The 20646-nt window shown below is 53.5% G+C and overlaps 2 protein-coding genes across 8 annotated transcripts in view; one reads left to right on the top strand and one right to left on the bottom strand.

Moving 5' to 3' along the window:
- Positions 1-16365, top strand: part of DNMBP (dynamin binding protein) — a 135235-nt gene extending 118870 nt beyond the window's left edge. For 5 of the 6 annotated variants that reach the window (XM_074999383.1, XM_074999382.1, XM_074999380.1 and 2 more), the window contains 7 exons: positions 3607-3711; positions 3911-4039; positions 7785-8117; positions 8593-8778; positions 8860-9058; positions 9260-9708; positions 12490-16365. In XM_074999383.1, coding sequence (XP_074855484.1) covers positions 3607-3711; positions 3911-4039; positions 7785-8117; positions 8593-8778; positions 8860-9058; positions 9260-9708; positions 12490-12675 — 1587 coding nt within the window. In that variant the 3' untranslated portion in view covers positions 12676-16365. The remainder of the gene's footprint in view (positions 1-3606; positions 3712-3910; positions 4040-7784; positions 8118-8592; positions 8779-8859; positions 9059-9259; positions 9709-12489) is intronic. The other variant, XM_074999384.1, reaches the window with a different exon arrangement.
- A 137-nt stretch (positions 16366-16502) lies between these two features.
- The window catches only part of ABCC2 (ATP binding cassette subfamily C member 2), a 97293-nt gene continuing 93149 nt past the window's right edge, over positions 16503-20646 (bottom strand). For both annotated transcript variants that reach the window (XM_074999378.1, XM_074999379.1), the window contains 2 exons: positions 18676-18870; positions 16503-17432 (listed from right to left, as the gene is read on the bottom strand). In XM_074999378.1, coding sequence (XP_074855479.1) covers positions 17303-17432; positions 18676-18870 — 325 coding nt within the window. In that variant the 3' untranslated portion in view covers positions 16503-17302. The remainder of the gene's footprint in view (positions 17433-18675; positions 18871-20646) is intronic.

The raw sequence follows: 20646 nt of genomic DNA, 5'->3' as shown, positions 1-20646 counted from the left end.
TTGGCTACAAGGGCACGCTGTTGACTCATGTCCAGCTTCTCATCCACTGTAATCCCCAGGTTCTTTTCGGCGGAACTGCTGCTTAGCCAGTCAGTCCCCAGCTTGTAACAATGCTTGGGATTCCACTGTCCTGAGTGCAGAACTTTGAACTTGTCACAGAATCACAGGGCTGGAAGGGACCTCAGGAGGTCATTGAGTCCAGCCCCCTGCTTCCAGCAGGATCAACCCTAAATAACTCATCCCAGCCAGCACTTTGTCAAGCTGGGACTTAAAAACTTCTAGGGATGGAGATTCCACCACTTCTCTAGGTAAAACATTCCAGTGCTTCATCACCCTCCCGGTGAAGTAGTTTTTCCTAATATCCAACCTTTTTGTCCTTGTTGAACTTCATTAAATTTCCTTTGGCCCACTCTTCCAGTTTGTCTGGGTCTTGCTGGACCCTGTCCCTACCCTTCAGCATAGCAACCTGTTCCCATAGTTTAGTGTCATATACAAATTTGCTGACGGTGCAATCCATCCATTCATCCAGATCAAAGAAATTGAAAATCATCTGGACAAATTGGAGAAATGGTCTGAAGTAAACAGGATGAAATTTAATAAAGACAAATGCAAAGTGTTCCTTCCTAAGTGGAGCAATCAATTTCACACATACAGAATGGGAAGCGACTGTCTAGGAAGGAGTACGGCAGAAAGGGGATCTAGGTGTTATAGTGGACCACAAATTAAATATGATTCAGCAATGTGATGCTGTTGCAAAATAAGCAAACATGATTCTGGGATGCATTAACAGGTGTGTTGTGAACAAGACACAAGAAGTCATTCTTCTGCTCTACTCTGCGCTGGTTGGGCCTCAGTTGGAGTATTGTGTCCAGTTCTGGGTGCCGCATTTCAAGAAAGACATGGAGAAATTGGAAAGGGTCAAGAAAAGAGCAACAAGAATGATCAAAGTTCTAGAGAACATGACTTATGAAGAAAGGCTGGAAGAATTGGGCTTGTTTAGTCTGGAAAAAAGAAGATTAAGGGAGGATATGATAGAGGTTTTCAGGTATCTAAAAGGGTATCGTAAGGAGGAGGGAGGGAACTTGTTCTCCTTGGCCTCTGAGCATAGAACAAGAAGCAATGGGCTTAAACTGCAGCAAGGAATGTTTAGGTTGGACATTAGGAAAAAGTTCCTAACTGTCACGGTGGTCAAACAGTGGAATAAATTGCCAAGGGAGGTTGTGGAATCTCCATCGCTGGAGATATTTAAGAACAGGTTAGATAAATGTCCATCAGGGATGGTCTAGACAGTACTTGGTCCTGCCGAGAGGGCAGGGGGCTGCACACAATGACCTCTCAAGGTCCCTGCCAGTCCTAGCATTCTATGATCATTAATAAAGCTGTTCAACAAAAGTGGCCCCGGAACCAAATCTTGGGGTACCCCACTTGCTACTAGCCACCAACCAGACACACAGCCATTGATCACTACCTGTTGAGCCTGACAATCTAGCCAGCTTTCTGTCCAAATTATAGTCCATTTACACATGATTTTTTCAGGGGACTGAGGTGAGACTGACCGGTCTGTAGTTCCTCAGATTCTCCTTATTCCCTTTTTTAAAGATGGGCACTACATTGCCTTTTTCCAGTTGTCCAAGACGTCCCCTGATCTCCACAAGTTTTCAAAAAAAATGGCCAGTGGTTATGCAATCACATCAGTCAACTTGTTCAGCGCCCTCAGATGCATTTCTTCCAGTCTCATGGATTTATGTATGTCCAACTATTCTAAATTGTTCTTAGCCTATTTTCTCTCCACCGAGGGCTGCCCGCCTCCTTCCCATACTGCTGCCTAGTGTAGCACTCTGGAAGTCAACTGTGTCTGTGAAGACAGTGGCAAAAAAAGGCATTGAATATTTCAGCTTTTCCACATCATCAGTCACTAGGTTATCTCCCTCATTCAGTGCTGGCCCCACACCTTCCCTGACCTTATTGCTAGCAAGCCTGTAGAAACCTTTCTTGTTCCCTTTCACATCACTTGGTAGCTGAAATTCCAGTCATCTGTCCAAGTTTCCACTTATTGTAAGCTTCCTTTTTGTGTTTTAAGCTCACCACATGTTTCTTTGTTAAGCCAGGCTGGTCCCCTGTTATATTATTTTTTTAAATGTGTCGTCAGAGTTGCCACCATCGTGGTGCTCTGCTCTCTCCAATGTATCACTCGGCTGCGTGCGTGTGTTGCCTCTGTGTGCTGCCCCAGCTCTGCAGATAGCTGATACAGCAGACCCGAAGAGAACCCCCAATGACCACAGAGTCTAGTAAGGTGCGAAGGCACGTCGGCCAGGTTTATTGCTGTATTGGACACGATAGTAGTTCCCTGTAGACTTCTTAGTCTAAGTCAGGGCAGACTACAAATATGCACCCACGGTCAATGGACTCAGCTCAGTCAGTGGCAGGACTTTCCACTGCCCCCTCGGCTGGACCCAGACCACACCCCAGGGGTACATTCTTATACAAACAATTTACACAGGTACAAACAATTTACACATCACTCCTGACGTATTGAGGTATAACCCTTCTACATAGTTAGGTGCCGCCTCCCCCTTTGTACATGTTGGTTTGAACAAAACAACTCTATTCATCATATTACCCTTTTGCCCCTGTCATTGGGATGGGTCGGCCTGTTCTTTCTTATCTGTGGGATGTCCCAGGGTAGGGAGTTCTGGTACCATGTACCTGCCATACTACCCTTTTGCCTCTGTCATAGGGATGGATTGGCCTATTCTTTCTTATCTGTGGGATGTTCCAGGGTAGGGAGTTCTGGTACCATGTACCTGCCATACTACCCTTTTGTCTCTGTCATTGGGATGGATTGGCCTATTCTTTCTTATCTGTGCAATGTTCTGGGGTAGGGAGTTCTGGTACCATGTACCTACTTCAGTATGCTAGGTAGATATGTTTATGCACCAGCAACCCTCTTCTTGCCAACTTCTGTGAGCAATGCATTCCTTTAGCTCACAGCTGCACTTTGCTTTCTGTTAGCAAAGTCTTGACCATTACTTTGGTTCAGGCCTAAGGCCTCATACTGGACCTGTACTTACTACAAACTGAACATCAGGATGGTGCCTTCCTGTGCCTTTTGTAAGTTTTCTTTAAAATACAGCCAAGTTTCTGGACTCCTTTCCCCCTCATGTTAGCATCCCAGGGGACCCTATTTATCGGTTCCCTGAGGGAGTTTTTCTGACATCCAGGGTCTGAATTTTGCTGCTCTCCTTTATTCCTTTGGTCAGGATCATGAACTTGACCATCTCAAGATCATTGCTGCCCAGGTTGCTACTCACATCTACTTCCCTTACCAATTTCTCCCCACTTGTGAGCAGCAGGTCAAGCTCTGACCTTAGGAGACCAAGCTGAGCATGGTCCTTGATCGGTTCCTTCAGCACTTACACCAGGAAGCTGTCTTCATCATTCTCCACAAATTTCCTGGATAGCCTGGGTACTACGGTACTGATCTCCCAGCAGATGTCAGGGTGATTGAAGCCCCCTACGAGAGTCAGGGCCTGTGAACCAGGGCCAAGGAGGTTCTGGCTGAGGTGCTGGTGCCCCCTAATCTCTTTGAGCCACTCTCTGTCACAGATGAAGGACGAGGCCTTTGAGGAGACAGAGAAGAATTTCCGGATGGAGGAACGACTGATCAAATCCTTCATCCGAGACCTCTCCCTTTACCTGCAGCATGTCCGGGTGAGTCCATGCTCAGCTGGGGCTGCCCTTGTAGTTAGCCTGGCGGGGAGTAGTGGTTCCTTTCTCCTAGAGGAGGGGTTGTGCTCTGGGAAGACTGGGGAAGGGCCTGTTCTGAGTCTGGCTGTGTGGGAAGGGCTCTGCACAGCCCTCAGCAGCAGGTGGTTGTTGCACTGACTGCTGTGTGTGTCCCTGGTTGCAGGAGTCGGCCTGTGTGAAGGTGGTGGCAGCTGTGAGCATGTGGGACCTGTGCGTGAAGCAAGGTAGTGGGGATCTGGAGCAGTTCCAGAAAGTGCATCAACTCATCAGTGACCAGCTCTTCTCCAGCTTTGTGCGTGAGCCCCCCCCCGGCCCTGCCTCCTGTGCGCTGAGCCGCGGTGCCTGCGTGCAGATCCCTTGGGATAAGCGTGGGCCCATAACGTGGCTCTGTCACACGTTCAGGTTTACATGCTTGGCCTGACAACAAATATTTCTACGCATTTACGCTCTGCGTCATGCCAGCTGAGTGGTTCAGACTGTGCCGTTTTGAGCTGCTTCACACGCTAGGTGTTAGCAGAGCCCTGGCCTTCTACTTGAAGGGGCTTGAAGGCATTTAGAAAAGTCTCCCAAGTTCAGATCTAAAGGAGCAACAGTGTCTGCCCACAGGCTCATCAAAGGAGTCTCGACCTGTATCGCTCCATCAGGTGGGCAATGCAGTACCTCTGTGTGGGATCCCCACGTGCTCCAGGAAGTCAGTTTCTCTCTGTTGCCTTCCCCAGGAGTGTCCCTGTGTCGGGAATCTGCCAAGCAGCTGCCTGTGCATCAGCGCATACTTCTGCAGAACATTGTGGCATTACTGTGGATTCTGCTTCCAGTGCTAGCTTTAGCTCCACTGTGTTATCTTGCATAGCAGACTCAGCTCCAAAGCTTCAGCCTCATCTCCAGGGTACTGCTCAGGAGTCACGCAGGGTGGGAGCACCACAGAGCTGCTACTCAGAGAAGAAGAGGCAGTTACTCACCTTTTGCAGTAACTGTGGTTCTTTGAGATGTGTGCTGCTTTTGGTGCTTCACGCCCACTCTCCTCCCCACTACTTCAGGGATCCTCAGACGGCCTCTGCAACAGAGAAGGGACTCAGGTGGCCTGACCACACAAAGCTAGTGAGCCTCGAGGCAGAGTGCAAGGAAGGGAGGGAATATGTTGGCCAAATGAACGTTGCTACCAGAGATCCCTGCTCAACAGTGCGGGGTTCACGTACACAGCCAGTACAACCTCAGAGGGACACACATCTCAAAGACCTGTTGTTACTGCACGTAGCCAGTAACTGCCTCATCTCCAGCAGTCCGGATGGGCACAGTGTGCCACCTGGCAACCTTCACTCTGAGTTAGCAACGTTTTTGTCAGGGAATTCCCAGTGGTTTGAACTGAAAGACAAATGGTTGTAGGACCTCGTAGTTATTGAAGAAGCTGTAAGTGTGTGATTTAGACACTACTGTGACTGTAGTAAGGATGATACTCACTGGCTCTGATGTAGTGCTTTGGATCATTCAAACTCAAGGAGGAAAACATCATTTACCTTGGTATATCAAGGAAGAAACTGAGGCAGGAGTGCTAGGAGTGTGGGGCTGATCACAGAATGAATGAATAAGTGGGGGACCACTGCAGGTGAGGGACAGAGAAGCAATGGTGGGGGTCCAGTGTAGTGTGTGAGGGGCGTTTGGCCGGGGGAGGATTTAGGCAAGACCAAAGATGGGGGGATGAGGAAGAGGGAGGGCTGAACACGAGGTACCGCGGTGATGGCTCGGAGGTGGTTTTGGCATGAGCACAGTGGGCCTGGGGTATTTAGTATAGTGATGCAAGGGAGTGACTGGGACGGAGGTGACGTGGGATTGACAAGTGAGGAAGATGGGGATAAGCTAGACTGACATGGGACAGCGGAGGAGGAGGAGAAGCTGAGCTGCTCGGGAGGAGCTGCCCTAAGAGGGGATGTGGAATGCGGTGTTTTAGGATGAGGTGCCGGGTCCTGTGACAAGCGAGATGGTACACGTGGCAGGAGGGGGGTTGGGGGGAGATGCAGGCGGGGCGGTTCAGATACTGGTTTCCTCTGCGAGCTGGAAGAGACTGGGATGGAACCTCCCACCTGAGACACAGAGGAGCTGATGGACAGTAATTTAGGGGGAGGCACTCGAGCAGCTCATGGAGAGAGGCTAGGGCCGGGGGGCATATGGCGAGGGCAAAACGGCCCAGTGGGACAGGGGCTGGGCGAGGCGCTGGGCGGAAGGGGAGAGGGGCTGTGGGGCGAGGCGCCGGGTGGCAGGGGGAGAGGGGCTGTGGGGTGAGGTGCTGGGTGGCAGGGGGAGAGGAGCTGTGGGGTGAGGTGCTGGGAGAAAGGGGAGAGGAGCTGTGGGGTGAGGCGCCGGGAGAAAGGGGAGAGGAGCTGTGGGGCGAGGCGCCGGGTGGCAGGGGGAGAGGAGCTGTGGGGCGAGGTGCCGGGCGGAAGGGGAGAGGGGCTGTGGGGCGAGGCGCCGGGAGAAAGGGGAGAGGGGCTGTGGGGCGAGGCGCCAGGTGGCAGGGGGAGAGGGGCTGTGGGGCGAGGCGCCGGGTGGCAGGGGGAGAGGGGCTGTGGGGCGAGGCGCCGGGTGGCAGGGGGAGAGGAGCTGTGGGGCGAGGTGCTGGGAGAAAGGGGAGAGGAGCTGTGGGGCGAGGCGCCAGGTGGCGGGGGAGAGGGGCTGTGGGGCGAGGCGCGGGTGGCAGGGGGAGAGGAGCTGTGGGGCGAGGTGCTGGGCGGAAGGGGAGAGGGGCTGTGGGGTGAGGTGCCAGGCAGAAAGGGAGAGGGGCTGTGGGGTGTGTCACCAGCCGGAAGGGGAGTGGGGCTGTGGGGTGCGTCGCCAGGCGGAAGGGGAGAGGGGCTGGGCGCAGCACGGGGCTGAAGTGGAGAGGAGCTGTGGGGTGAGGCGCTGGGTGGCAGGGGAGAGGGGCTGTGGGGTGAGGCACCAGGAGAAAGTGGAGAGGGGCTGTGGGTTGAGGTCCCGGGAGAAAGTGGAGAGGGGCTGTGGGGTGAGGTGCTGGGAGAAAGGGGAGAGGGGCTGTGGGGTGAGGTGCTGGGCAGAAGGGGAGAGGGGCTGTGGGTTGAGGTCCCGGGAGAAAGTGGAGAGGGGCTGTGGGTTGAGGTGCCAGGAGAAAGGGGAGAGGGGCTGTGGGGTGAGGCGCCGGGAGAAAGGGGAGAGGGGCTGTGGGGTGAGGTGCCGGGAGAAAGGGGAGAGGGGCTGTGGGGTGAGGTGCCGGGAGAAAGGGGAGAGGGGCTGTGGGGTGAGGCACCAGGAGAAAGTGGAGAGGGGCTGTGGGTTGAGGTCCCGGGAGAAAGTGGAGAGGGGCTGTGGGTTGAGGCGCCGGGAGAAAGGGGAGAGGGGCTGTGGGTTGAGGCGCCGGGAGAAAGGGGAGAGGGGCTGTGGGGTGAGGCGCCGGGAGAAAGTGGAGAGGGGCTGTGGGGTGAGGTGCCGGGCAGAAGGGGAGAGGGGCTGGGCCAGGCGGCAGGGGGAACACAGGCTCGCGGGAGGAGCACTGGGAGGAGATGTAGGAAGGATGCTGGGACAGAGGGGAGAGAGTGCAGAGGTAGCCTTGCATTGCATAACAAACCTCCACCGGTGCAGGACTGGATGCTGCTGACAGAAGGGTCCCGAGACTGGGGCCTCCAGCAGAATATGCAGATTTACCTTGTGGGGCTCATCCCTACGCACAAACCTGCCACTTTGGCTGCACTCCTGTAGCTTGCCAGGTCACTCTGGGTGCAGTGACAAAGAGGAAAAGACCCCTGGTGATCCAGTGGTTGTCGGGAGCCCAGGCAAGAGGGCTTAGTAAGACATGGGGCTGAGGGGCACTGGGAGTGATCTGGTGAAGCTGAGTGAAGGGTGATGTCCGTGGAATTTCGGTCCACATTTAGTGTCCATGAGAGGACTCTGCTTGCCAAATGAGGACAGCTAAGACCCCCTTCATGGGACATATTCAGCTACCTGGTTAAAGAACCAGGTGTCCTGGCTGAGAGGCTCAGTCAGCAAGGAGGGGGATGCCTCATCACCTGCCTCATTTCACTCTCTTCCAGAAAGATAGGACGGAGCAGGTGGTGATCTCCCCTCTCAACCAGCTGTTGAGCATGTTTTCGGGGCCGCACAAGCTGGTGCAGAAACGCTTCGACAAGCTCCTGGACTTCCACAACTGCACGGAACGGGCAGAGAAACTGAAGGACAAACGGACACTTGAGGAGCTCCAAGCAGCTCGCAACAACTATGAGGCGTTGAATGCCCAGCTGTTGGACGAGCTGCCCAAATTCCAGCGCTGTGCCAAGGAGCTCTTTGCCAGCTGCCTGCAGGGCTATGCTCGGGCCCACTGCGACTTTGTGCACCAGGTCCTGGGCCAGCTAAGGCCTCTGCTGTCGGTAAGTTCCCAGAACCCAGCCAGGCTCAGCTCATCAGCGAGGGCAAGGGAGAGCGTTCAGGGTGCACCTGCCTCACTGCAGACGCGTTGCCTCTGTGGCATTTGTTTCTCCTCTGCCAGGGGAGATTCTGCTTCCTGATGCTTGTCCCCTTGCATGCGGAGCTGCTCCCATAGCATCAGACTCTGACCATCCCCCAAGACTGCGCTTGTGGGCTCCCTCTGCTCCAAGTGGCTGATACCGGCAGTGGCAGGAACTGTCTACCCCCAGAGCAGGGACTGCAGGGGAGTGACAGGGTAGACTTGTCCTGCCCTGCCTGAGGGTCTCCCTCAGAGTGAGAAGGGAATTCCAGGGCTGGCTCACCCTCGCCCTGAACACAGCATCTGGCTTTTCTTCCACTGAGCTTCCCTTTGGCTGCTGGGTCTCTGGTTAGCAGAGCTCTGCTGAAGGTAGCTTCCTGCCTCTGCTTCTTTTCCAGCTGCTGCAAGTGACCGACAGGGAGGGGAATCTTATCGCCATCTTCCAAGAGGAGCACAGCCGGGTTCTCCAGCAGCTCCAGGCCTTCACCTTCTTTCCGGAATCCCAAGGGGCTGCCAAGAGACCCCTGGAGAGGAGGAGCATGGAGCGCCAGTCGGCCAGGCGGCCGCCGCCGCTCCTGGGCCCAGTGAGTCCCCCTGCCTTGTTTCAGGGGCTTGGTCTGGGGAATCCTAAGAGGCCTGCTCATGGATGTCATGTTCCCTTGCAGCCCAGCTATGTGCTGCAGTCAGATGAACTCCGAGCTGCCCTCCTAGCCCGGTACCCGCCGGAGAAGCTCTTCCAGGCAGAGCGCAATTTCAATGCAGCCCAGGACCTGGATGTCTCTCTGCTGGAGGGGGACCTCGTTGGTGTGCTCAAGAAGAAGGACCCCATGGGCAGCCAGAACCGCTGGCTCATTGACAATGGAGGTAGGTGGCTCTGTGCCTCTAGCAATCCAGGCTGTTCCCTGACTGCCACCGTCCAGGACCCAGAAACAACAGACAGTGACCTCTGGGGGAGGTGGCCTCTCTGGCGTGTCTCCAGTGGTCTCCAACCCTCTCTCCTTGAGCCTTTCTCCCCTCCATGGGAATCTCTTCTTCTCTGACCCCAACCCTCTCCTTTCTCTGCAGTGACCAAAGGCTTTGCGTACAGCTCCTTCCTGAAGCCCTATAACCCACGCCGCAGCCACTCAGATGTCTCAGTGGGCAGCCACTCCTCCAACGAGTCTGATCATGGTAGCTCCTTGCCCCACAACAACACCACCCTGACCTTCAGCCCCAGTGGCACAACTGTGACCTTCGCCCAGAAACCTCTGCAGGACTGTGTCTCTCAAGGGGATCCGTATCACTCCCTGAGGTCCCCCTCTGAGACAGATGCTAGCTCCTCTGATAGAACAGGTCTTCTGGAATCCAACCAGCCCCTCAGCATGACACCAGCTCACCAGTGCTACAACCGTCCTGAGCCAAGCAGCAGCTCCAGGGCCCACGATGCACACCCTCCCAAAGCAGACCTCAGGCCAGCACTTTCAGTGGAGGACAGAGACTCTGGGCTGGAGAGCAGTGAGTCCGAGGGCAACCAGGTAAGCCCTGCTGCTGTCCTTCCTCCATGGCAGAGGGGCTGGAAGTCACCCCCTTCACTGTGCAGAGGCTGAACCCTCCCTTCTGCGGGGGATCAAGGTGTGCTGGCCTGTGAAACAGAGCTTGAGCTGCCCTCTGTCCCTGGGAGACTAGAGTAGAGGCCTCACTCCTGTCTCTTGTGAGGGATGTGCAAACTCCCCAGGCTGAGTGGGCAAATGGGTGTAGTGTTCTCTCCGACGTGGGGCAGCAGGGAAGTACCTACCCTTCACCATAAGCCCTTGTCCATATTTTCATGTAGAAAATCAGCCAGGCTAGTGACCAGGGCAGTAGAGTGGAGCTGTGTGAGTGATAACTTAGTATTTCTTGAGGAGGCCAACCAGCATGTGGAGAAGGGGGATCCGGTGTACTTAGATTGTCAGAAAGCCTCTGATAAGTTCACCCTCCAAAGGTCTTATCCAAGGGCGCTCTTGGGGAAGAGGGGGGGTCCTCTCAAGGATCAGTAACTGGCTAAAAGGCAGGAAACAAAGGGTAGGAATAAATGATCATTTTTCAGAATGATGAGCGATAAATAGTGGTGTCACCCAGGGGTCTGTACAGGGCCGGTGCTGTTCAAGATATTCATAAATGATCTGGAAAAAGGAGCAAACGGTGAAGTGGCAAAATTTGCAGATCATGCAAAACTTCTCCAGATAGTTAAGTCCAAACAGACTGTGAAGAGCTACAAGGGGATCTCACAAAACTGGATGACTGGGCAACAAAATAGCAGGTGAAATTCAGTTTTGATAAATACAAAGTAAAGCACATTGGCAAACATAATTCCAACTACACATAAAAAGATGAGGCCTAACTTAACTGTTACCACTCTAGAAAGAGATCGTCAAATCATCGTGGATAGTTTTCTGAAAACATCCACTCAGTGTGCAGTGGCACTCAAAAAAGCAAACAGAATGTTGGAAATCATTTGGATATGGACTGATAATAAGACAGAAAATATCAGGATGGCAGTCGGTTTCTAGTGGAGTGCCCCAAGGTTCGGTTCTGGGTCCTGTTCTGTTCAACATATTTATCAATGACCTGGATGGAGGGGTTGGATTGCACCCTCAGCAAGTTTGCAGATGACACTAAGCTAGGGGGAGAGGTAGATACGCTGGAGGGTAGGGACAGGGTCCAGAGTGACTTAGACAAATTGGAAGAGTGGGCTGCAAGAAATCTGATGAGGTTCAATAAGGGCAAGTGCAGAGTCCTGCACTTGGGCTGGAAGAATCTCAAGCATTGTTACAGGCTGGGATCCAACTGCCTCGGTAGTAGTTTTGCAGAAAAGGACCTGGCAGTTGTAGTGGACAAGAAGCTGGACATGAGTCAACAGTGTGCCATTGTAGCCAAGAAAGCTAATAGCATATTAGGTTGCATCAAGAGGAGCATTGCCAGTAGATCCAGAGAAGTGATTATTCTTCATTTGGCTTTAGTGAGGACGCATCTGGAGTACTGTGTCCAGTTCTGGGCCCCCAACTGTAGGAAGGATGTGGACACACTGGAGAGGGTCCAGCGGAGGGTGACCAAAATAACTAGGGGGCTGGAGCGTATGACTTATGAAGAAAGTTTGAGGAAATTGGGACTGTTTAGTCTGCAGAAGAGAAGACTGAGGGGGGACTTGATAACAGCCTTCAACTTACTGAACGGAGGTTGCAAAGAGGCTGGAGAGAGGCTGTTCACAGTGGTCACGGATGGCAGAACACGGAGCAATGGTCTCAAGTTGCGGCTGGGAAGGTCCAGGTTGAACATTAGGAAAGACTTGTTCACTAGGAGGGTGGTGAAGCATTGGAATGGTCTACCCAGGGGAGTAGTGGAGTCCATCCCTGGAGGTGTTTGTGTCTCGCCTCGACAAAGCCCTGGCGGGGCTGATCTGATGGGTTTGGGCCTGCCTAGGGCAGGGGGCTGGACTCGATGGCTTTTTTAGGTCTCTTCCAGCTCTGTTGTTTTATGATTCTATGGTCATACTGCTACTATATAAATCCATGGCACACCCCAATCTTGGATACTGGATGCAGGTGTGGTCACCCCATGTCAAAAAAAGATAAATTTGCATTGTAAAAGGTTCAGAAAAGGGCAACAAAAATGCTTAGGGTGATAAAACTGCTTCTATATGAGATGAGATTAGTAACACTGGAATTTTTCAGGTTGGAAAAGAAACGACTAATTAAGGACATGATAGAGATTTTAAATCATGACTCGTGTGGAGAAATTAAATAAGTAGGTGTTATTTACTCCGTTTCATAACATAAGAACTAGGAGTCATCAGATGAATAAGCAAAAGGTTTAAAACAAGTGAAAGGAAGTATTTCTTCATGTATCATGCAGTCAGCTCCTTGCCAGAGGACATTGTGAAGGCAATAACTGTACAGGGCTCAAAAAGAACAAGGTAACTTCATGGAGGATAGGTTCATGTATGGCTGTTAACCAGAATGGGCAGTGATGGTGTCCCTTGCCTCTGTTTGCCAGAAGCTGGGGGTGGGCTTCTTTCCCTTTGGGGCACATGGTCCTGGCCACAGTCAGAGTACAGGATGCTAGTTGGTTGGACCTTTGGACTGACTCTGTATGGCTGTTCTTATGCCCTTATGGCTCTTCAAGATATTCCTTTCCCCTTGCTGTGCTATAGTTTCTCTCTCAGAGTGCGTCAGAGCAATGCTCACACTCCACAAAGGCTGCATGACGGTGCTGATCCTGGCCCATTGTTCCTCAGGCCCAGCCCACCTCTGATCTGCTTTCTCTCCCTGCCCCTCCAGGTCTATTATGCTTTATACACCTTTAAAGGCCGAAGTCCAAATGAGCTGAGTGTATCAGCCAATCAGAGGCTCAGGATCCTACAGTTTGAAGATCTCACAGGCAATCAAGAGTGGTGGTTGGCTGAGGTACATGGGAAGCAGGGCTACGTACCATCCAGTTACATCCGGAAGACGGAATATACGTGAAACTTTACTGTCCTCAGGGAAGAGACCAGGTCCTGGTGCCTTAATCCTGTCTGGACGATGTCAGAGACGCGGGGCATGGGGTGAGGTGGGGAGGGGTCTGCTGCGATTCCTGCTCTGCTGAGGAGCCTGCATTGTTCTCTCCCACGGGAAAAGCCAACCCTTTACCCACGGAAAGTCATGTCGTATTGCCAGTGGCGCTTGGCCAGGGAGGCCCTGCAGGGGCCCTGCCCCACCCAGGCATGGAGAACGCGGCTTGGCAGGGGCAGTGAGGTTACAGTGCAGCAGCAATGAATGTTGCGTTTGTTCCAGGACAAGTAGCTTCCCTTTAGATTTGGCTGCTAGGAGCTGGCCCTGTCTGAGCAGATACAGAGCAAAGCCAAATTCCAGGAGGAAGTGGCCCCTGCACTCAGACCAAAAGGCTGCATCCTGCCTGCACGCAATGTTTTCTTTTCCTTCAGGGTCTCTGCTTTAACGCAGATTGTGTCTTTGGCCAAGTACTGTTAAAAGCAACCAGGCTCATGGAGAGTAGGAGAGCTCCAGCTACGCCAGTGGGCAGCAGCACTGAGATCAAGGGCTGGCACCCTCGCTGGGCAGGGGCACAGGCTGCAGCTGGGGAAGTGGGGCTGACATACAGAGCCTGGTGTCTGCTCAGGCTGCAGCTGGGGAAGTGGGGCTGACATACAGAGCCTGGTGTCTGCTCAGGCTGCAGCTGGGGAAGTGGGGCTGACATACAGAGCCTGGTGTCTGCTCAGGCTGCAGCTGGGGAAGTGGGGCTGACATACAGAGCCTGGTGTCTGCTCAGGCTGGGAGTCTGCCCTTTCTTCTACCTCTCCTGCTCCCCATAGAGGACCCACTGTTAGCAGTTTTGAGCAGTTTGATTCTACATCTGGGAAGACCCACTCCCCAGAACTGCCTACCTCCTGAGGGGAGCTGCTGGGCTCCTAGGGTGTGTCCCTGTGGCAGCGGGCACTGTAATTCCCAGCGCGCGCGCACGCACGCGTGCACGCACGCGCACACAGAGAGAGAGCTGAAGCATGGGCTAGGGCTCAGACTAGCTGCCCACATCCAAATCTGCTGGGCCTGAGCTCAGGTGATTAGTCTGTGTGGCAGCAGACACACCACTGCACGCAGGATGCTGGCTCATGCGCTAAGGCACATCTGACCTGCCCATGCTGGGAATTCACACGCTCCATTGCAGTGGGCATGTGCTTTCCCAGACCCCCCTTTGAGGAGTGGCCGCACAGTGCTGCTGTGAGGGCTACATGATACTGCTTCCCCTGGTGCCCAGCTGACAGCAGCTCCCAACGGAGGCTGCATCTGTGCCAGTGGTTCCTAACCTTTTCAGTAACACGGCACGCTTCAATGAGATGAACAGTTCCATGGCACACCCACTTTTTCCAGCTTAAATGATTGCTCATGAAAGTCACATTTATGCACATTTTCTACGGTTGCAGTCTGACTTTAGAGGTTTGCAACACAGTCATGCAAACAATGCCCTAAGCAAGGCTCATATGCACTAATACAGTGTTAGACGGCGAGCACAGACACAATTCCAAAATCTGCTCAACACCATTGATCAAATAAATAATCACTGAAAGCTGCTCCCTTCCCTACCAGCCCATTGGAGCCAGGAAGCAGCATTTAAACTGTGTCCCAGTTCCAACAGGCTCCTACCGTCCTTCCCCCTTGCCACAGCAGGGAGTGAGGGCAAGCTCCCTGCCAGCTTGTTTGGGCCGAGAAGTAGCATTTCAGCTGCCTCCCAGTGCAAATGGGGTCCTGTGGGGTCACCTTTCCCTCTCACAGTGTCTGTGCAAAGGGGAAATTGATGAAATTTCATGGCACACTTGGACAGTTCTCACAGCACACCAGAGTGCTGTGGCACATGGTTGAAAACCGCTAGTCTACATGTCAGTCTAAACTCACAGATTGCGTAGCTTAGTAAGAGAGTAGTTCAAAATAGGCTACTTTGGCACTTAGCACCAAATGTCAAAATAAAGTGCTATTTTGAGGCGTCCCTTAGTCCTCCTGCCACAAGGATTACAGGGATGCTGAAATAGCATACCCGTTCTTTTGGAAATATATTTCAACATAACGGGTGCGTTTCAAAGACATGGAGTAGCCAGAGAGCCCTGCCTCCTGCTGTTCAGATGAGCCAGGGAAGGGAGCAGCATCACCTCCATGTCAATGGAGCCATTTTTCCGCCCCAGCAACAGTGTTCCTTTTAGACAGCCTTCTTTTAATTTTCTTTCTATCCATGGGCAGAATAAATTTTATTGTGTGCGCCAGGGCATGTGTGATGTGCACCACCAGTAGGGGCGTGATGCCAGCTGTTGGGGGTTCTGATCATCAGGTGGGGGACACTTTGTTGGGTGACTGCCCAAGCACTCAGCTTACAGGGAACACTGGTCAACGCCCCCAGAACTTGGGTGCCTGTCCCTTTCCTGCGTGCTGTGAGGGATTGGTGACTATCAGGCAGATCCTCTGGCAAGCGTGCAGGATCAAGTGTGTCCCCAAACTGATGTGTCTCCCTTGGTGTTGCTCAGGCTGGTTTGCATCAAGCTCCACGTTGGTGGTCAGGACACGCACCTGGTGACACTGGGCCTGTGCTGCTCTTTCTGCACATGGATCCTGCTGTCCAGGCTGTGGTGCAAACTGGCACAGCCACCACTCCGCTGCTTGCTGAGAAACCAACAGACCATGAAGTGTGGGGCCCGTGCCCAGCAGCTGTTGGACTACAGTAATGTACATCGTAGGAATCAGACAAATCCTGCATGGCCAGATGATCCAGTCCCTGTGTATAGTAGGTGTGAGGACAACCATGATAGCTGCTCCACACCAGAGCTGTGTGCATCATGGCTGTGCAAGGACCACCATGATAGCTGTTCCACACCAGAGCCATGTGCCTAGCAAGGGTGACAGGACAGCCATGGTAGCTGCTCCACACCAGAGCCGTGTGCCTAGCAAGGGTGAAAGGACCGCTATGGTAGCTGCTCCACACCAGAGCTGTGTGCATCGTGGCTGTGAAAGGACCACCATGGTAGCTGCTCCACACCAGAGCCATGTGCCTAGCAAGGGTGAAAGGACCGCTATGGTAGCTGCTCCACACCAGAGCCGTGTGCCTAGCAAGGGTGACAGGACAGCCATGGTAGCTGCTCCACACCAGAGCCGTGTGCCTAGCAAGGGTGAAAGGACCACCATGGTAGCTGCTCCACACCAGAGCTGTGTGCATCGTGGCTGTGAAAGGACCACCATGGTAGCTGCTCCACACCAGAGCTGTGTGCATCGTGGCTGTGAAAGGACCGCTATGGTAGCTGCTCCACACCAGAGCTGTGTGCATCGTGGCTGTGAAAGGACCACCATGGTAGCTGCTCCACACCAGAGCCATGTGCCTAGCAAGGGTGACAGGACAGCCATGGTAGCTGCTCCACACCAGAGCTGTGTGCCTAGCAAGGGTGAAAGGACCGCCATGGTAGCTGCTCCACACCAGAGCCGTGTGCCTAGCAAGGGTGACAGGACAGCCATGGTAGCTGCTCCACACCAGAGCCATGTGCCTAGCAAGGGTGACAGGACAGCCATGGTAGCTGCTCCACACCAGAGCCGTGTGCCCAGCAAGGGTGACAGGACAGCCATGGTAGCTGCTCCAAGCTAGAGCCATGTTTCTGCATCAGCTTGCAACTCATGATGGAGCCCTCAGAGCAGCAGACCTGTGCTTAGGCAAACTGTGCCTCTGTCCCCCCTTTCCTCTGCTTCTGCTCTAGGCCCAGACTTCAGCAGGATCCCTTAGCAACCCCCACCCCCCACATACACTACAATGAGCAACAAGGGAAGTGTTTAAAAAGCCTTTATAGAGACCATTGCAACTCCACACTTAATGGAGCCTCTGTGGACTCCTGCCTGGAGAATGAGCGCCAGCAGCAGCCTGGGAACCATCAAGTTATTTGGGTGGGCACTTGACTCCGAGTCTCACAGTGGGGGGGTGGGAACAGTCCAAAACTGCTGTAACCCTTTGTGGGGCAGAATCGGGCTTTGCCTGTGCAGCCAGACATCACTGGCACGAAATGGTGTTCTGTGCTGATTCTGTATTGCTCTCACCAGTGAGCTGCCTGCATTAAAGCCGTGGTCTGACACGTTACATGGGGTTCGCTCATCTCTTGGCCTCTCCCAGGGCATTACACCACCCTGACATGCTGTTTCTGCTGGGGAAGGCTGCTCAGCACAGTGCACCTGGCCCTGGCAATGGAAGACAGGAGCCTATAGGCAGCTGTCTCCTGCCTAGCTTTGCCTGTGCAGTCAGACCACTCTGCTAAAGGAGCTGTGCTGTCAAGCCCGATCTTCACACTGGAGCATTAGTTAATCTTTGAGCTACACTGGGCCCGTGCCACTGAGGGCCTCAAAAATATGGACCAAAACCTGAAGTGATTGTAAAACTAATCCCTGTCGTGCAGCCAAGCTGAAGTAAGGTCTAGCTTTGACTGACCCAAGCCCCAGAGGCCCAGAACCCAGCTGCTGCACTGTCCTTTAGTCCCTGTTGCAGAGGAGTGAAGGCCTGGACAGGTCTGGCTTCTGACCCTGGAAAACAGGAGCTCCCTGCCAGCTCCGGGGGGGTGGGGGTGCACTGCTTCAGCTCCTACAGCACCGTGGTTTGGGCACGTACAATACCAGCGTTGTTCGCCATAACATAGAAAAGGCCTTGCTGCTGGAGCAGCCGCTCAGGGCTGTCATACTCCATGATGCAGCCTGCCTGCAGCACCATCACCCTGCAAGAAACAAGTGACTGGTGAGTGCCACAGGCCTAGCACTGCTGTCAGGCACCGTCTCCCACCCCCAGCTGCTCTTGCAGTCCCTTCCCCTCCATGCACCGGATGGTAAGTCTGGGCCTGCCTGCCACTGGCTAAGACGAGATAAATAACCTGCTACTACCTGGAAGACAAGATGGGTAAAGGCCTCTCTCTCTCTCTCTCTGGTCCAACAGTTGTGGTGACTGGGACAAAGCTTGGCACTGCGCAGCGTTGTGCCTCAGCTGCCTGGGCTAGGGCCTGTCCATACATCCATGTACTGCTCCACAGGGCCCCATCCACAACTCGGGGGGGGGCATGGCACCTTTTACGCCGTCCTCCCTCACTTGTTTATGCGTGCTGAATCCCTTGCACCTACCAGAGGGAGTCTGGCCACATTCCCCACTGTGATGCTGGGCATGGTGTGTACAGCACCAGCCGTATCCTGGTGAGCCATGAGGATAGGTATAGACCCTGCCTGCAACCCTGAACCCCCTCCACTGCTGTGCAGACTGGACTGTACAGCAACTGCTGGGTGCTGGGCGGGAGGTAAAGGCTGGTCCAGGATGGCGGAGCTACGGGATTCATGTGCCCTTGGGGCTAGCCATTTCGGTACATCGTCTGCTTCCCTCGCCCACATTGCGATGTGCAACAGGGTGTACGTCAAACAAGTACAAGAGCTAGCTGTAATGGTATGCCTAGCCCACGCCTGCCTGCCACCCGCTGCTGTGCGCATTGGTGTGTCCAGCCCACCGCCCCAGCTGATGCTGACAGTAACTGCAGCATTGTCGCCCTCACCCAGCAGCGTTCCCTCTGACCTTTTTCCATCTGTGGGTGCAATAAAGTGCACCAAGGCAAGAAAGGCTGTGCACCACCACTGGAAACAGGCTGCCAGCTGTGGGCATGCTACTGATTAGCTGGGGAGCACCTGAAGGTCTCCTGGCCAGCTGCTCAGCTTGCAGGGCGCCTGCCTGTATTCTCTCTCTCTCTCTCACACACACACACACACACACACACACACACACACTAGCAGTGCAAGGAGGGCATGTTCACTGCCATCCCAGACTAGCCATGATGCGCTATATAGTGCACGTGTCCCCCCCGCCCCACCCCCTTGCTGCCTGTGCACAGGCCCCACTCTGGCCTGGCCAGGCTGCTGGGTAGAGTGCAGCTCTTGGGCTGGCCAGGGGTGCGTTGCTTGGCTCAGGGCTGGTTACCCACACACCTGTCGCTGTCCATGATGGTGTGCAGGCGGTGAGCGATGGTGAGGACAGTGCAGTTGGCAAATTGTTGCCGGATTGTTGTCTGGATTAAAGTGTCCGTTTCCAGGTCCACAGCTGCAGTCACCTCATCCAGGATGAGGATCTTGACTTTGCGGAGCAGGGCTCGGGCCAGGCACAACAGCTGCTTCTGCCCACCACTGGGGTGGGAAGCAAATACACTAGCATTATTGGCATTGATGCAGGGCAGCCCATACCCCGCCCCACCTCTGCTGAGCAAATGCAAGAGCCCTAAAGCAGCCCAGCAGCAGGCTTGCACCTGTCTACGCCTGCCCCACCAGCCACCACTCACTGGGGGAGGATAGGGCACAAGGCATGTGGCAGCCAGGCTCAGACACAAGCCCAGCATCCATCACTGACAATGGTAACACCAGCTGCTTCAACAAAGGGGGAAGACCGTGGCAGTCAGCAGCTGTGGGCGCCTCTGCCCTCCCCTCCCACTGTGCAAAATGCGCCATAACATAGGGTACCACAAAACTTAGCACACCAACTTGCCCCAAACTTTGCAGTGCCCTAGGCAGCTGCATGCTGCAATATGCAGTGTTGCAGATGCTGGCAGCCACCCCATCCACCACCTCTCTCCCCACATCCCCATGGGCTGTGCCTAGTAGGCCATCCCTAAGGCAGTGGAGGACTAGGCCAAACCCATGCTCTGTCCCACCCTGCCTACCGATTAGCTACCTGCAGTGGGGCTCACCCTTGTCACATTTGCAAAAACCTTAAATAATTCAACTGGAGGTGTGTAGCACTTGTCTGTACACACAGCAGCTGTCTCACCAGGCAAGTTTTTCAGAATAGGCCTTTCCCAGACCCCTTGTGACTTAGTCCCCAGTCCCCTGGGAGACTTACTGACCTGGACCATTCCTGGGAGGTGTTTAATCGGGTCTTTTCTAAAATGTCTCCAAGGCTAGCAAGTCCATGCTGGCCCTAAGTCATTTGTCCCAGGCTTAACTAGCCTTATGGTCAGGCAACTTTTCCGACTATTCAAATTAACTCTTCCTTGCTGCACTTGAAACCTACTGCTTCTTGTCCTGGCCTGTCCGTGGCAAAAGCGAGCAATTGATCACCCTCCACTTCATAATTTCTTTTTTATATTTGAAGGCTGTTCTCATGTCTCTTTCCAGTCTTCTCTTTTCCAGATTAACCACATCCATATTTTTTTTCAATCTTTCTTTATTGGTCATGGTTTCTAGCCCTTTATTAAGCTTAGTTGCTTTCCTTTAGCTGTTCGTCACTGACATATGGTGCAAGACCTGGCCACGATATGCCAGTTAAGGCCTTATCAGCACAGACAGATTACTTTGCATGTCTTGCTCACACCAAACCTACTGAAACATCCCAGAATGGGGTTTGCTTTTTTTGCACTATATCACACTGTTAACGTATATTGAGTTTATGGTTAACTGTGACCCACCAGAGCCTTTTCTGCAGTTCGCCTTCCTAGGCTGTCATGTCCCCTTTTGTATTTATGCATTTGCTTAGTCTTCCTGAAGTGGTGTACTTTGCATTTGTCCTTATTGAATTCATCTTATTTAATTCAGCTCATGTCTCTAGTTGGTCAAGATCATTTTGAATTTTAATCATGGTGAACAGTGAAGTTCATCTGCTATTGTGTTGCCCATTTATTCCCTGGCTTAATCAGGGCCCTCTGAAGTTTCTCCCAGGCATCTCTGAATTTGATTTCCTTGTACAGTAAACTCCCAAAATACACGATTTTGACTTGTGCTTGACTTGTGTTAACGTGAGTCGAAATTCTGGGGTTCCCAGGAGCCGGGGTGGAGCTGGGGAGAAACCACGCTGTCATGGCTGTCTGACCGCCCGCCCACCTCCACCAGCTGGGAGAAGCCTGGTGGACAGCCACCTGCACCGCTGTGACTTCTCCCAGCTTCACCCACTTGGGTGGCGGGGAGCTGGGC

Source organism: Carettochelys insculpta, chromosome 7 (genome assembly GCF_033958435.1).
Source record: "Carettochelys insculpta isolate YL-2023 chromosome 7, ASM3395843v1, whole genome shotgun sequence".
NCBI classification, from domain to species: domain Eukaryota; kingdom Metazoa; phylum Chordata; order Testudines; family Carettochelyidae; genus Carettochelys; species Carettochelys insculpta.
The sequence above is the reverse complement of the archived record's forward strand: the minus strand, read 5'-3'. Positions and strand labels throughout refer to the sequence as shown.